Source organism: Typopeltis vanoorti, chromosome 9, assembly GCF_054136105.1.
Source record: "Typopeltis vanoorti isolate ZY-2024b chromosome 9, IOZ_Tvanoo_1.0, whole genome shotgun sequence".
Lineage (NCBI taxonomy): Eukaryota > Metazoa > Arthropoda > Arachnida > Uropygi > Thelyphonidae > Typopeltis > Typopeltis vanoorti.
The window spans coordinates 145,749,622-145,764,500 of record NC_143557.1 but is presented as its reverse complement, the minus strand read 5'-3'; the positions used below and the strand labels follow the sequence as shown (position 1 = coordinate 145,764,500).

At 37.8% G+C, this 14,879-nt stretch overlaps 1 protein-coding gene across 3 annotated transcripts in view; it reads right to left on the bottom strand.

Annotated features, from left to right (window-relative positions):
- Positions 1-14,879, bottom strand: part of Mvk (Mevalonate kinase) — a 207,415-nt gene that overhangs the window by 21,512 nt on the left and 171,024 nt on the right. For 2 of the 3 annotated variants that reach the window (XM_090397738.1, XM_090397739.1), the window contains one exon: positions 7,329-7,485. In XM_090397738.1, coding sequence (XP_090253864.1) covers positions 7,329-7,485 — 157 coding nt within the window. The remainder of the gene's footprint in view (positions 1-7,328; positions 7,486-14,879) is intronic. The other variant, XM_090397740.1, reaches the window with a different exon arrangement.

The window sequence follows — 14,879 nt, the reverse complement described above, 5'->3', positions numbered from 1 at the left end:
GAATGCTCTCCCTGAGTCTGTGGTGGATGCTGTGACAGTGAATGAGTTTAAGGCGAGGTATGATAGATACTGTATGAATGTCAAATAGTTGATGAATATGATTTGGGGCCTCCCTCGATGAGTCTAATGACTCCCTGGAGTTGCCCGTAATAATAATAATAATAATAATAATAAAAATAAATTAAAGTCCTAAAGTCAGGGTTTGCTTCACCAAAATTGTTAAATTTAATGTGTCATATGTGCTCTTTTTTATGGATAAGGATTGTACGTCCAGTTTCTCCAATATAAGGTAAGATAGGTGCAATAGATGCAATAAACTCCAGGTTGTAGGGAAAGAGGATCCTTAGAGAAGTTGAATATGTTTTTTAATTTTAAAGGTGGCTTTAAAAGTGGCATTAAGATTGTAATGGTGTAGTATTCTATTAAATTTTTCTGATAACTCTTTAACGTATGGGATAGCTGTAATCTATATTATTTTGCTGTAATCTATATTATTTTTTGATGTAGTATTATGAAGAACTTTATTAATATTTTGCTATAGCCATTATTTATATATATATTGCTATTAATTTTTGATTCTTGTTTAAGAGCTTGTTCATTAGAGCAAATTGTTATAGCTCTGCTTTTGACAGTGTTAATGACTCCAAATTTTTGGAAAGGGTGGCGATATGAGTTAGCATGTATGTATTGGCCAGTATGTGTAGGCTTGTGGTAAATAGTGAAGGATAGACAGCCTGAGGGAAGATGTGTGACTAGTGTATCCAAGAAAGGGAGCAAGTTCTGATTTTCAATTTCAATAGTAAATTTTATGTGCTCATGTTGTTTGTTGAGGTGGTTAAGGAATGTGTTTAAAATTTGGTGACCATGTGGCTAGATAACGAAAACATCGTCAAGGTGTCTAAACCAGACTGTAGGTTTTAGAGTATAGGAATCAAGAGCATGTTGCTCAAATGCTTCCTTATAAAAGTTAGCAATTGGGAGGGGAAGAGGTGAGCCCATGGCCATACCTTATTTTTGTAGAGAAAATTTATTTTGCCACACAAAGTAACCGGAATGTAGTACGTGGACAAAGAGAGCCATAATGTCGGGCAGAAATTTTGATATCAGGTTTAATACCGCTTTCCTTCATAATGTGATCCATATAAATAATGAATAAGAGAGGGGATAATATACATCCCTGTCTGACACCAGATTTAGCATTAAACCATCCTCCTGTACTTCCTTCAATTCTAACTGCTGACATACAACTCAAATAAAGACTAAGTATTGTTTGATATAATGCCCCATTAACACCATATAACTGTAGCGTATCGAATAGCTTCTCCCTTGGCACCTTGTCATATGCCTTTTCCAGATCCACAAAACTCAAATATAGATCCATGTAATATTCTCATGATTTCTCAACTATCTGTCATAAATTAAAAATCTGATCCTAGCAGCCTCTATCTGGCCTGAATTCAGCTTGTTCTTCACCAAGCTTCTCCCACAATCCTTCTCAAACGTTTCTCAAGTATACTTGCATATATCTTACCAGGAACACTCAGTAATGAAATGCCTCTGTAATTCTCACATTTAATTTTATTTTCCTTTTTATATATGGGTGCTATGAGAGAGGGGGTAAAAATCCAAGTCACACCTCCTCGTTGTTCCCCTGGAGACACTGGGTGAATTCTCAGTAGGCTAACATGACTGGCAAAACATATTGGGGCAATCACACCCGATATGTGGATACTAAATGATTACGAAAGGAACTATGAGAGCACTACTCCAATCATCTGGAATTCTTCCCTCTGTCCAGGTCTTCTGAACTATGCAGTGCAGCCAATGTATGACTTTTATACCCCCCATACTTGAGCATTTCTGGTCGAACATCATCTACTCCTGCTGCCTTTTCCACATTTCAGGCTTTTGATTGCTTTTTCTACTTCATATATGGATATGTTTTCCTGGCTGCATGCCTGGTCAGTGTTTTTTACCACTGTGCTGTCATCACTGCTTGTTTCATTTAGCAATTTTTCAAAGTAATTACTCCATACTTCAATGATATCTTTTTCTCCTGTTTTGATGTCACCTTTATCATCTCTAATTCCCTTTACAGAGTCTTTCCTCCATTTCTGAGCTTTTTCAACAACCTCCAGAATATTTTATCACCTTCTTGATATTTATTTTCTATGTTCTTGCCAAAGTCCTCCCATGACTTTTGTTTAGCTAGTTTTACAGTGTTTCTAAGATTTGTCTCTGTATTCTCTAAGAACACAAGCTGACTTATTTGCCAGGAACTTTTGATATGCTTTCTTCTTTTCCTTCACTGCCTCTTTAACTTCCTGTGTTCATCATGGAGTTCTGATTTTTCTATCCTTGCATACAACCTCACCACATGCCTCTCTGGCTGAATCAATCAGTGTTTTTGCAAAAATTTGGAGTCATTAACACACTCAAAAACAGAGCTATAGCAATTTGCTCTAATGAAGAAGCTCTTAACCAAGAATTAAAAATTATTAGCAATACATTTATAAATAATGGCTATAGCAAAAATACCATTAATAAAGTTCTTCATAAAACTTCATCAAAAAATAATATAGATTATAGTAAAACCATAGTTATCCCACCATACATTAAAAGGTTATCAGAAAAAATTAATAGAATCCTACACCATTATAATTTTTAATGCTACTTTTAAACCACCTTTAAAATTAAAAAACATATTCGACTCATCTAAGGATCCTTCCCCCCCCCCCCATTGGCACATCCTGGATTTTACTGCATCTATTACACCTGTCTCTCTCTTGGATCTCCTCATGTCTAAGGACTCATGACCTTCCTGATGATGCTTCGCCATTTCTTTCTCTCCTGTGCTTCCCTTATGGCTTGTTCTAGTTAAAGTCCAATGATTCTTGATATTTGGTCAATCCACCAGTAGAGTTGATTTCCTCTTTTTCTTTTCCCACACAGTTTACCCTAGATGATTGTTTTTTCCAGGCAGTTGTCTTCCCTTCTACATATGTGTCCAAAATATTGCACTATTCTATTGTGAATTATGTTATTATTATTCCCCCCCCCCCCATTGGCACATCCTGGACTTTATTGCATCTATTACACCTGTCTCTGTCTTGGATCTCCTCATGTCTAAGGACTCATGACCTTCCTGATGATGCTTCGCCATTTCTTTCTCTCCTGTGCTTCCCTTATGGCTTGTTCTAGTTAAAGTTCAATGATTCTTGATATTTGGTCAATCTACCTGTAGAGTTGATTTCCTCTTTTTCTTTTCCCACACAGTTTACCCTAGATGATTGTTTTTTCCAGGCAGTTGTCTTCCCTTCTACATGTGTGTCCAAAATATTGCACTATTCTATTGTGAATTATGTTATTATTATTAGTATGCAGGCCTCCATGGAGTCTATCACGGGAGGTCCTTTCTAAGAAACACTTGTCTATCATACCACTCCTTAAACGCATTGACCGTTTTCGCTCTCACCACTCTATCAGGCAATGCATTCTATGGTTCAACCACCCTCCATGCAAAGAAAACACTTCTCACCCTCTTTCTCACAGTTTCCTTTCGTAACTTCCAGGGATGGCCCCTTGTCATGACTCCTTCCCGCTGTTCAACCAAGAGAAAGAATTCTCCAGTGTCAACCCTGTAACCACCTCTCAACAGTTTAAAAGTTTCAATTATATCATATCACCTCTCCTTCTTCTATCCACTAAACTCTGCAGTCCACATTCCCTCAGCCGATCCTCATAACTAACATTGTACTGTCCTGACACCATCTTTGTTATCTGCCTTTGTACCCTTTCCACAGTTAATTTATCCCCTTCAAATCCTGGAGACCAGATCTGAGAACAATAGTCTAAGTGTGGTCTCATCAGTCTTATACAATGGAATGATAACCCTTTTATCTCTGCAGGTCAGTGTCCTTCTCATTATTGCAGCACTCCTCTGTGTTACCTTCACTACCTTTGCAATATGTCCCTTTATTTCAGGTTTCTATCAATCATCAATCCCAGATCTCGTCTCATCTACTTCCTCCAGTTTAACTCTTCCCATAGAGTATGCATCGATGTGTCCCAAACCTCAAGACCTAACATTTTGCTGCATTAAACTGATACCCACGTTCATTTGCCCATGTATCTAGCTTATTCAAATCCTCTTGCAGGGCTACCACATCTGCACTATTACTAATAACCCTTACCAGCTTTTCATCATCTGTAAAGAACTGAATATCCCCTTACAATCCACAGACAATGTCATTGATATAAAGGTTAAACAATATAGGTCCTAGTACTGAGCCATGTGGGACCCCACTTGTAACCCTCTGACTCCTTGAAACTGCTCCACCATACACATCTCTCTGATACCTATCGGACAGCAAATCCTGAATCCAGTTGACCAATCTGACATCCAGACCCATGTGCTGCAACTTAAGTATTAGGTTATCATATGGCAACCTGTCAAATACCTTTGCTAAGTCTAGGAATATGGCAGTATATGCCTTTCCCTCATCTAAGGCTCTTGTAACTTTACTAGAAAAGGCTAGCATAATGCTAAAAACACAGCGCTCCTTCACAAATCCATGTTGTCTCTCACAGATAACATTACCCTCATCTGCCCAATACTGTATATGGTCTCTCACTAATTTCTCCAAGATCTTAACAACTACCGATGAAACACAAACTAGCCTATAGTTAGACACATCCAGTCTGCTACGCCCTTATGCAATAACACTATCTTATCTTTCTTCCATTCCATGGGCACCTTTCACGCAGCCAGACTTTCATTGAAAAGGCAGATCAAAGGCACTGTCAGTTCCCCAGCACATTCTCTCAAAACTCGTAGTGAAATACCATCCAGTCCCACAGCTTTACTGACATCCAGAGTCATTATTTGGAACACACACTCCTCTTCCACCTCTAAACCGCGAGCCTGCCCTATCCCTCTCAGATCACACTCTCAACACCTACACCAAATTGATTGGAAAAGTACTTGCTTGTTACATCATACAAAAACCTGGAATGAATGGAAATTTATAAAGGCCTGTGAAATTTTGATTAACCACCCCAATCTTAACAATAATAAGGGCATAAAAATACCAAGAATTTGGATTGCACACATTCAGCCCACTTAGTTTCCAGCAAACCCCGACTTTGGACTCTAAGCAATTTTTCAGTATTTATTACAGCTGGCTGTAATAAATACTGATTCAGTATATAAATTACAGCTGGCTGTAATTTATATGCATACTTATATAAGTAATAGTTTTATTTTTATTTATTAATTTTTTTTTTGTAAACATGTTGCTCACCAGCTTAATTTTGTAACCTTAAAAAAAAAAAAAAAAAAAAAAAAAAAAAAAAAAAAAAAAAAAAAAATCAGCTAATGCCTTTTTTATTCCTGTATACGGAAGTAGACGAGGCCATTTAGCCCCATCTAACTTTTGGAGACTGAGTGGGCAGTTCAATCTCCACTGGTACCAATCAGAGATAGATGGCCCAAGGTTATCACTAATTAAGCGGTACACAGTGAAGAGAGACGGCTCAAATGTGCCGCCATCTCGTGATCCTTAACCCTAACACAATATATTTAATGTCTGAAATAATGTGGGTTCTACGGTCGATTTTCTTGAGTTTACAGGACAAAAAACCCGAGTTTCCAGGAGGAAAAACCCGCTTGCCCGTGCCAGAGATCGACTAACTCGGGAACCGGTCGAAAAAAGGCTTAGAAAAATTTCCTCTAGTCGCCGACTAGACTCGAAACCAAGTCTTTGTTCGTGCGGCAAAGCACCATGGTGTGCAAACGCCACATCCACTGAGCTACATAGGCTCATTTTGTAAATTAATGGATAATAATAATAATAGGACTCTAGATTTGATGTAGTAAGGTTTCTTTTCCCCTCCACTAGAGGTTCTGCCAACAGCTGTAAAGTTGGTCAGTAACTTTAGCATGACATGTAGATTGTAATGCAGCTTGTTTCTTGTTTATATGTGTATACTCCAGATGATGACCTTAATATGAAGGTGAAAATGTCATGTGTTTATTTTGGTTTATCTTAACTTTAATAATTATTTTAACTAAAGTTTCACTCTAACAGGTAGTTGTCTCCATAATTTGAATGATGTGTTCTGATCACCGTGTAAGCATGAAGGAAAGTTTTGAAAGATCATGTTGTTTATTCCTCACCAACCATCAACTATAAACTGTACTGCTTGTAAAATATTTACTTTTGAGCTGATCTCCTTAACAGTTGAAAATTATGCCAGTAAATTTTCTTCAATTGCTCCAAGTATGTAATTTATCTTCATGATATAAAATCTTCAGATTTATGTAATATTTGTAATCCTTCATGTGGTGGAGGTTACTGGATAGGCCATTTAAATGGCATTATGTCCCAAATAAATTACACAAATTCTTGTTATATTCTTATTTTCTTTTTGTTCTTCTAGACTTCTCCTAAAAAATGACTGTCCCAATTAACTGGAATCAACTGTGTGGGAAAGAAGGAAGGAAAAGCACAATACAAGAGACTAGCCAGTCAAGCCAAGGGAAACTCAAGAAAAGTCTTTAGCTATGTGACAAGAGCATGTGGAAGAATAATTTTATGTGGGTAATGCTGGTAAATGATCATGATAGCTATGACAGAGGATGCTGTAGAATTATGTAATGAGCATTTTGTTTGTGCACTTGTCTTGATGACAAAAAAGGACAAAATATCTTAATGATAAGATAGGGCCAAAATTGGCTAGCAATAATAATGATCATGATATACTTGTATGAATGATGCATAACACTTAGAAAGAAAAAAAAATGCTAGCAAAAGAACCAGAGGTGTATGAATGTGTTGAGTAGGCTAAATGTTAATTAGGCTGTGGAAATTGGTGATATATCACCTTGTATTTTTAGGAAACGATGTGCAAAACAGCTGGTTCCACTGAAGAAAACTGGTGCTGGGACAAAAGTTTTCATACACAGATATGTCTGTATATCTGCAATTAACAATTCAGATATTGGAGAGATTGATTAAGAAAAAAATACAAGAATTGCATTTGTTGACAGATAAGAGATATTCTGCATGGGATTGAAAAGGATAACTCTTGCCTATCATGATAAGGGAAACTTATATACAGTGGTGTTCTTAGACTTCATAAAGGAATTTGATAGACTACTGCATGAAAAGTTAGTATACGAGCTGGGAGGAAGAGGAATGAAATTTCCTCTCCCAAAACCTTTTGTGAGAGGAAATGTCATAATAAAATTAATGCATGGCTGTACATTTTTTTACAAGTAGTCTACACAAATGCAAATGAAATAAAATAATATTTTTTGCTTTTACCTTCAGATGGCAACATTATGAAAGCACATCCTCCTCCACCAGCTCCAGTTAACTTGGCACATAAATCATGATATGTAGCTTTCTGGAACACAGTATCCAAGCAAGGATGGCCAACTCCTAAGCAGTTCAGGAGATGTTGGTTCATTAATATTAAATCCTGCATGAAACATCAATAACTTAATTCATAAATAGTATCACTAGTTTAAAAAATCATATATGAAGATTAGCAAGTATAATAAAATTAGTTTAATCCTTTATCCAAGTGTGAGCAAACAAAGTTTGCGCCTGAAGTATCTTCAGGACTAGGGTAAAGTGATACAACACCAGGACAACTCGTTGCAAAGGTGGAGAAAGCTACCAACACTCCTAACTCAGTATCTCCTATAATGCAAAACACATCTCCTTGCGGATATGTCTAATGTTATGCATTAAAGGAAGGGCCACTACCCAGACTAGTTTCGACCTTTATTGAGGTCTCTTCAGTGGGAGCCAGGCCCTAGTGGAAATACCAGGCAGAAGCATTAGCAGGTCATCTCTACCTATAGGAGTTGCCAAATGGTGTGCCACCCTTTTTTAATAAATTACTCTGGATTTAGAGAAAGATGTTGAAAGTTTATTTTTTCACTTGGTTAGAGTATAATAAAATTAGTTTAATCCTTTATCCAAGTGTGAGCAAACAAAGTTTCCGCCTGAAGTATCTTCAGGACTAGGGTAAAGTGATACAACACCAGGGCAACTCGTTGCAAAGGTGGAGAAAGCTACCAACACTCCTAACTCAGTATCTCCTATAATGCAAAACACATCTCCTTGCGGATATGTCTAATGTTATGCATTAAAGGAAGGGCCACTACCCAGACTAGTTTCGACCTTTATTGAGGTCTGATTTAGAGAAAGATGTTGAAAGTTTATTTTTTCACTTGGTTAGACCTCAATAAAGGTCTAAACTAGTCTGGGTAGTGGCCCTTCCTTTAACGCATTTCTGGATGCTGATAATGTCAAGTTCTTTCCTAACATCCTCGTTTTTAATATGATATTGCCATTGATGCCATCTGTTCACGCCTATAATCTTTCTCAGGACTCTCATATCTGCGGTCTCTAGTCTTTGATCATGTGTTTTACTTCTGACCCAGCTCTCAGATCCATAAGTTAAAACTGGTTTGAACACTGTCTTGTATACAGCTAATTTAGTGTTTAGACTAATTTCCCTGTTATTCCATTTGAATTTATTCATTTAACTTCCTACCATACCAGCTTTGTTGATTCTGTTGTCTATTTCCATATTTAATTTAACATCTACACTAAAAATCTTGCATAAGTAGCTGAAATGTTTTACTTGTTTCACAGGTTCTCCATTCACAATGTAGTTGACATTTTCAACAATTCTGCCTATTTTTATATAGCATACACTTAATGACTAAAACTTAATTAAGTTGTAGTCATTGATTGAAGGTTGTGAGGAGATCTGAGAGAATTGCTGCAATGTTGAGGAGGACAATGACCATGAGAGAGATAAGTGTGGTCATTGTCTAAAGCTTTGATCAGAAAATATCTGGAACATATCTGTGTTCAGATCGAGTCACCATTCTTTGAAGGGAATGATGTAACTTTGGAGTGGATACAGAGAAGGATAACAAAAATAAGTGGATAGGAGATGGGAGTGAGCAAGTGGGTTCCTCATGAACTGACAAACAACAATCTCGAAGAGAGCGTGTCAATATCTCCACTACTCTTCATTCTTGAGAGGTTCAATCTCTGTTTATGAGTCATGTAGTCACTGGTGATGAAAATTGGATACTTTACAAGAATGTTAAATGCCAAAGGCAGCGGGTTCATTCAGGGGAAGAGACTAAACCTCGGCCAAAACAAGACCTTCACCTTCAGAAAGTTTAATTAAATGTTTAGTTGGATATGGCTAGTGTTATACACGTTGAACTCTTGCCACAGAACCAAAGAGCTGAAGAATACTGTGAACAATCCTTTCTTTTAGCGTTACAAGGTAATCAGCATTCATTTTTGAAATTATGGATTCTACAACCATGTTAGAATAACTCAGATTTTATTATCCAGATGTTTAGCTCTTCATATCAAGATCATCATCTGGAACAACATAAATATACAAGAAAAGCTGCGTTACATTTCAAACGTAAGCTAGAGAAACAATGATTTGATCACATGCTACTCACGGGCATGAGTTCTAGTGAAAAAAAAATAAAATAAAATAAAAATAAATAAATTACATCAAGGTAATTTAATTTTTGATTATTGAATAAATATTCTTGCTTACAGATAGTTTTCCTTCCAGTAACAGTGTTGTCCTATTTCTATTATTACATTTGCAATTTTTGATTAAAAAAAAAAAAAAAGGCAAAATTTCATGCCGGCTAGGGTGTCGTCCAGTTAAACAAGGCCCCCCATTGTTTTCACTAGGAAGCCACGTTGAACAGCGAAAAGTCAGCAAATGGAACAAATCTGAAAAAACACCCCCAACTCAATATCACCAGAGTTAAAGATCGGTACTATCAACATAAGAAGCCTGAATGGCAAAGAAATGGAGCCAGATGAGAAATTAGATGAGTACCAGATCGACATAACAGGGGTAACTGAAACAAAAAAGACAAAAGCTGGTGAGATCTTTCTGAGTAATAAATACAAAATGTTATATTCAGGCAATGACAATCAGGGAAAAGAAGGAGTAGCCATTGTATTCAATACTAAATACAAGGCTAATCTTCTTGAATGGCAGGCAAGTAGAGTGATGTGGGCAAATATCAGAATGGGAAACTGGACAATGAGACTTATTTGTGCTTATGGTCCCACAGAAGGTTCAACTAAGGTAGAAGTGGAGGAATTTTTTAATGCTTTAGAGAAAGCATCTGACACAATGAAAAAGGAAAAGTTGATCCTTGTTGGGGATCGATATAGCAAGAGTAGGAAATGACTGTCAGACATACAAAAATATTTTGGGAAAATTTCGAGAAAAGAGCAAAGCTAATAATAATGGCAAATACCTGTTGGATTTCTGCTCAGGACATGGTCTGGTTATTCATGTTACAACATAAAAATGTGCACAAATTCACATGTAGAGAAGAGGCAAGGAATAAGAAAAGTCTCATTGACTATGTTATTGTTGATCGTGATGTTTTCTCCCTAGTGCAGGACACCAGAGTGTACAGAGGATTTGCAATGGGAAGTGATCACTATTTAGTCTTGAGCAGGATTAAATTGAATTTCATATCGAAAAGAATAACATGTAAGAAAGTTTTAAAGCGAATAAAAGTTGAGCAGCTCTCAGATGTGAACTGTAGAATAAAATACACAAAGAATATTCAAGAAAAAATGAAAGAGTTTGAGAACAGGAACCAAACTTTGGAGATTCAGTGGCAAGCCTTGAAGAAAATCCTGATTGATTCAGCCAGAGAGGCATGTGGTGAGGTTGTCAGCAAGGATAGAAAAATCAGAACTCCATGGTGGACACAGGAAGTTAAAGAGGCAGTGAAGAAAAAGAAGAAAGCATATCAAAACTTCCTGTCAAATAAGACAGCTTGTGCTCTTAGAGAATACAGAGTGTTTAGAGAATACAGAGTTTACACAGTGTTTAGCAAGAATGCTAAACACTGTGTAAAACTAGCTAAACAAAAGTCATTTGAGGACTTTGGCAAGAACATAGAAAATAAATATCAAGAAGGTGGCAAAATATTCTGGAGGTTGTTGAAGAAGCTTAGGAATGGAGGATTGAGTGCTGTAAAAGGAGTTAGAGATGATAAAGGTGACATGAAAATGGGAGAAAAAGATATCCTTGAAGTATGGAGTAATTACTTTGAAAAACTGCTAAATGAAACAAGCAGTGATGACAGCATAGTGGTAAAAAACACTTACCAGGCATGCAGTCAGGAATACACATCCATACTTGAAGTAGAAAAAGCCATCAAAGGCTTAAAATGTGGAAAGGCAGTGGGAGTAGATGATATTCAACCAGAAATGCTGAAGTATGGTGGTATAAAAATCTTACAGTGCCTGCACTGCAGAGTTCAGAATGCCTGGAGAGAGGGACAAATTCCCGATGATTGGAGTAGAGCTCTCATACTACCCATATATAAAAAGGGAAATAAAACTGAATGTGAGAATTAGAGAGGTATTTTCCTACTGAGGGTTCCTGGTAAGATATATGCAAGTATACTTGAGAAACAGTTGAGAAGAATTGTGGAAGAAAAGCTTGGTGAAGAACAAGCTGGATTCTGAAAATAGAGGCTGTCAGGATCAGATCTTCACTTTACAAAAAATAGTGGAGAAATCATGGGAATATAACAAAGATCTCTATTTGAGTTTTGTAGATCTGATAAGGCATATGATAAGGTGCCAAGAGAGAAGCTATTCGATACGTTACAGTCATATGGGGTCAATGGAGCATTATATCAAGCAATATTTTTTATTTGAGTTTAAGTCAGCAGTTAGAATTGAAGGAAGTACAGCAAGATGGTTTAATGTTAACTCTGGTGTGAGACAAGGATGTACATTATCCCCTCTGTTATTCATTATCTATATGGATCACATTATGAAGGAAAGTGGTATTAAACATGATATCAAAATTGGAGATGTTAATATCAGCTCTTTGCTCTATGCAGATGATGTTATACTTCTAAATAAATCCACTACAAGTCTGCAAGATTCCCTTACTAAGTTCAATGTCTGTTGTAATAGATATGATATGAAGGTCAGCGATAAATAGACAAAGATGATGAAAATAGGCAGAATCGTTGAAAATGTCAACTGCATTATGAATGGAGAACCTGTGGAACAAGTAAAACAATTCACCTACTTAGGCATGATTTTTTAGTGAAGATGGTAAATTAAATATGGAAATATATAACATAATCAATAAAGCTGATATAGTAGGAAGTCAATTGAATAAATTCATATGGAATAAGAGAAATATTATTAGGAACACTAAATTAGCTGTATACAAGACAGTGGTCAAACTAATTTTAATTTATCGATCTGAGAGCTGGGTCAGAAGTAAAACACCTGACCAAAGACTAGAGACCACAGATATGAGAGTCCTGAGAAAGATTAGAGGCATGAACAGATGGAATCAATAGCATTATCATATTAAAAATGACGATATTAGGAAAGAACTTGACATTGTCGGCATCCAGGAATGCATTAGCAGAGCTAATCTCAAGTGGTATGGTCACTTAAACAGAATGGGCGAGGAAAGATTACCAAAACAAGTGTTCTCTGCCAGGTTGGCAAGAAAACGACCCAGAGCAAGACCGAGATATAAGTGTGGTTTTTTAGGGTACAAAGCGCCTTAGATGAAAGAAATATAAGATCTGATAACATTGGAGTCTGGACAAGTAACAGACTGATCTGGAGGAAAATTGTAGATAGGAAGTTAGTAATGATGTAAATTTTTCATGTAGTACTATCATATCCTGTACACCCCTTGAGGGCACCTGTCAGGAATTTGATGATGATGATGATAATGGATGATGGGAGAATGAGAGATAACTCCCTGGAAACTGCACAAAGGTCCATGTAAAAAAAAACTATGTACAAATGTCAAGCAAGTAAGGAAGGGAACAGCATATTTTTTGCGTGGAAGGTGGTGAATGAGTAGAATGTGTTGCCAATGTGGATGATGAGTGCTCCAACACTGAATATCTTCAAGGACAGGTATGATAGTTATTGTGGGATGTGAGTGTTTGACCTCCCAAGATATCTTTGGACTCCACAGAGGCTTGAAAGCAATTCTAATTTGTCATATCCCCCAAGTGCCCTCGAGGGTACAGAGGTCTGGCATACGTCAGTTTACAGGCCGAAGTTAATCCTGTGAGAATGGCCAGTCCTCAGCAGAGTGCCAACAGCATCGAACGACTGAACCCCTTCCGACTACTAATTGCACTCAGACTTACTTAACTTTTTGCATGACCCATTAGTAACGGAGCCTCTACCAACCAACCAACCAATCTTTGCTGGCAAAAAAGTAATTCTAATACCAATACTAAAATTAGATTCCCAACAAGGATCAACTTTTCGTTTTTCATTCTGTCAGTTGCTTTCTCTAAAGCTTCAAAAAATTCCTCCACTTCTTCATTTTTTCTAAATATGTGGTTCATTTTAGAATAACGGTGGCACTTCCTTTAACGGCCCTAGTTATTACGATGTTCGGATTTGAATTTAATGATTTCACGGCTGTTAATTCATGTTTTTAAATTGCTTGCTATTGTTTTGTTATAATTTATATTTAAGATGTTGGCATTTTCTAAACATATTTTATCTGCTATGGTATTTGGGTCCTCAGGTGCTCACTTTAGTGAGTACGGGTGTGGCAAACCCGAGGTACCTGATGGTGGACCATGCCTTACTTCATGTAATATACATCTGTTATATTATCTGTAGACTGGTCCCTCCTCTTCCTCCCTTGATTCTTTCTTTCTTCTCGTCTTGCTCCTTCCCCCAAATGCTATTAGAGTATTCGAGGGGAATCTTTCCTATTTTTCTATGTCATTCCGTGTTGTGCTAAAAGGACATTATCAAACACTGTAACATGATCAGGCCATCAAAAAATGTTCTTACCGCATCGTCTGTCGCGTGGGTTACCAAGGGACGCGTTCGGGTTTTAGGCAGAGGGACCCGTTTGAAAAATATGTTACAGTCTCCCTTAGAAACCACTCCTCAACACTCTGCTAGAGGAAACTTCATCAATGGGCCCGCTACCCGTTTGGCGAGGTGTTTAGGGGCAGCGCAAAGAAATGGTTCTGCAAAAGGACGGAAATGGCAATGACAACGGCACCAGACTATGGCTTTAGGCAACTGGAACATCTTCTCTCTGACAGGGAAGGAGTTGGAACTGGTTGAGGAAGCCAAGCGCTACCGGCTAGACTTAGTCGGGCTTTCTTCAACCAAGAGGAGAGGCTCTGGAACTGTCGACCTGGATAAGGGGTGGAAGCTCTACTACTCTGGTGTGAGCCCGACAATGTCTGCTCAGGCGGGTGTGGGGACTCTCACAAGCCCCCAGCTGTCAGACTGTGTTGCTGAGTGGATTTCATTGGGGGGACGGGTATGTGTATTAAGGCTTCAGATGAAAAACCATGATTTGGCTGTGGTGCAAGCCTATGCACCTAATCTGGAGTCAGAATACTCTGCCTTCCTAGAGGAAGTGGATGCTGTTTTTGACAGGGTGGCAGACATGTAATCAGCCCTGCTAATGGTGACGTCAGTGCACATGTTGGAACAGACGACCAGACATGGAGGGTTGTGGTTGGGAGGAACGGTGCCCCTGACCTTAACGCGAATGGGTTGAAATTATTGGACTTTTGCTGTACTAATAGCTTGTCCATAATGAATACCTTCTTCCAGCACCGAGAAGTCCATAAGTATACCTGGTACAGGGATATACTAGAACAAAGGTCTCTGATTGACTTCTTTATAGTCTCAGCAGATCTATTTTCCTCAGTGTTGGACGTTCGTGTGAGAAGAGGGGCAGAATTGTCAACTGACCACCACCTTGTTGCGTGTACTCTACGGCTTCAGAAACCAGATGCTACCATC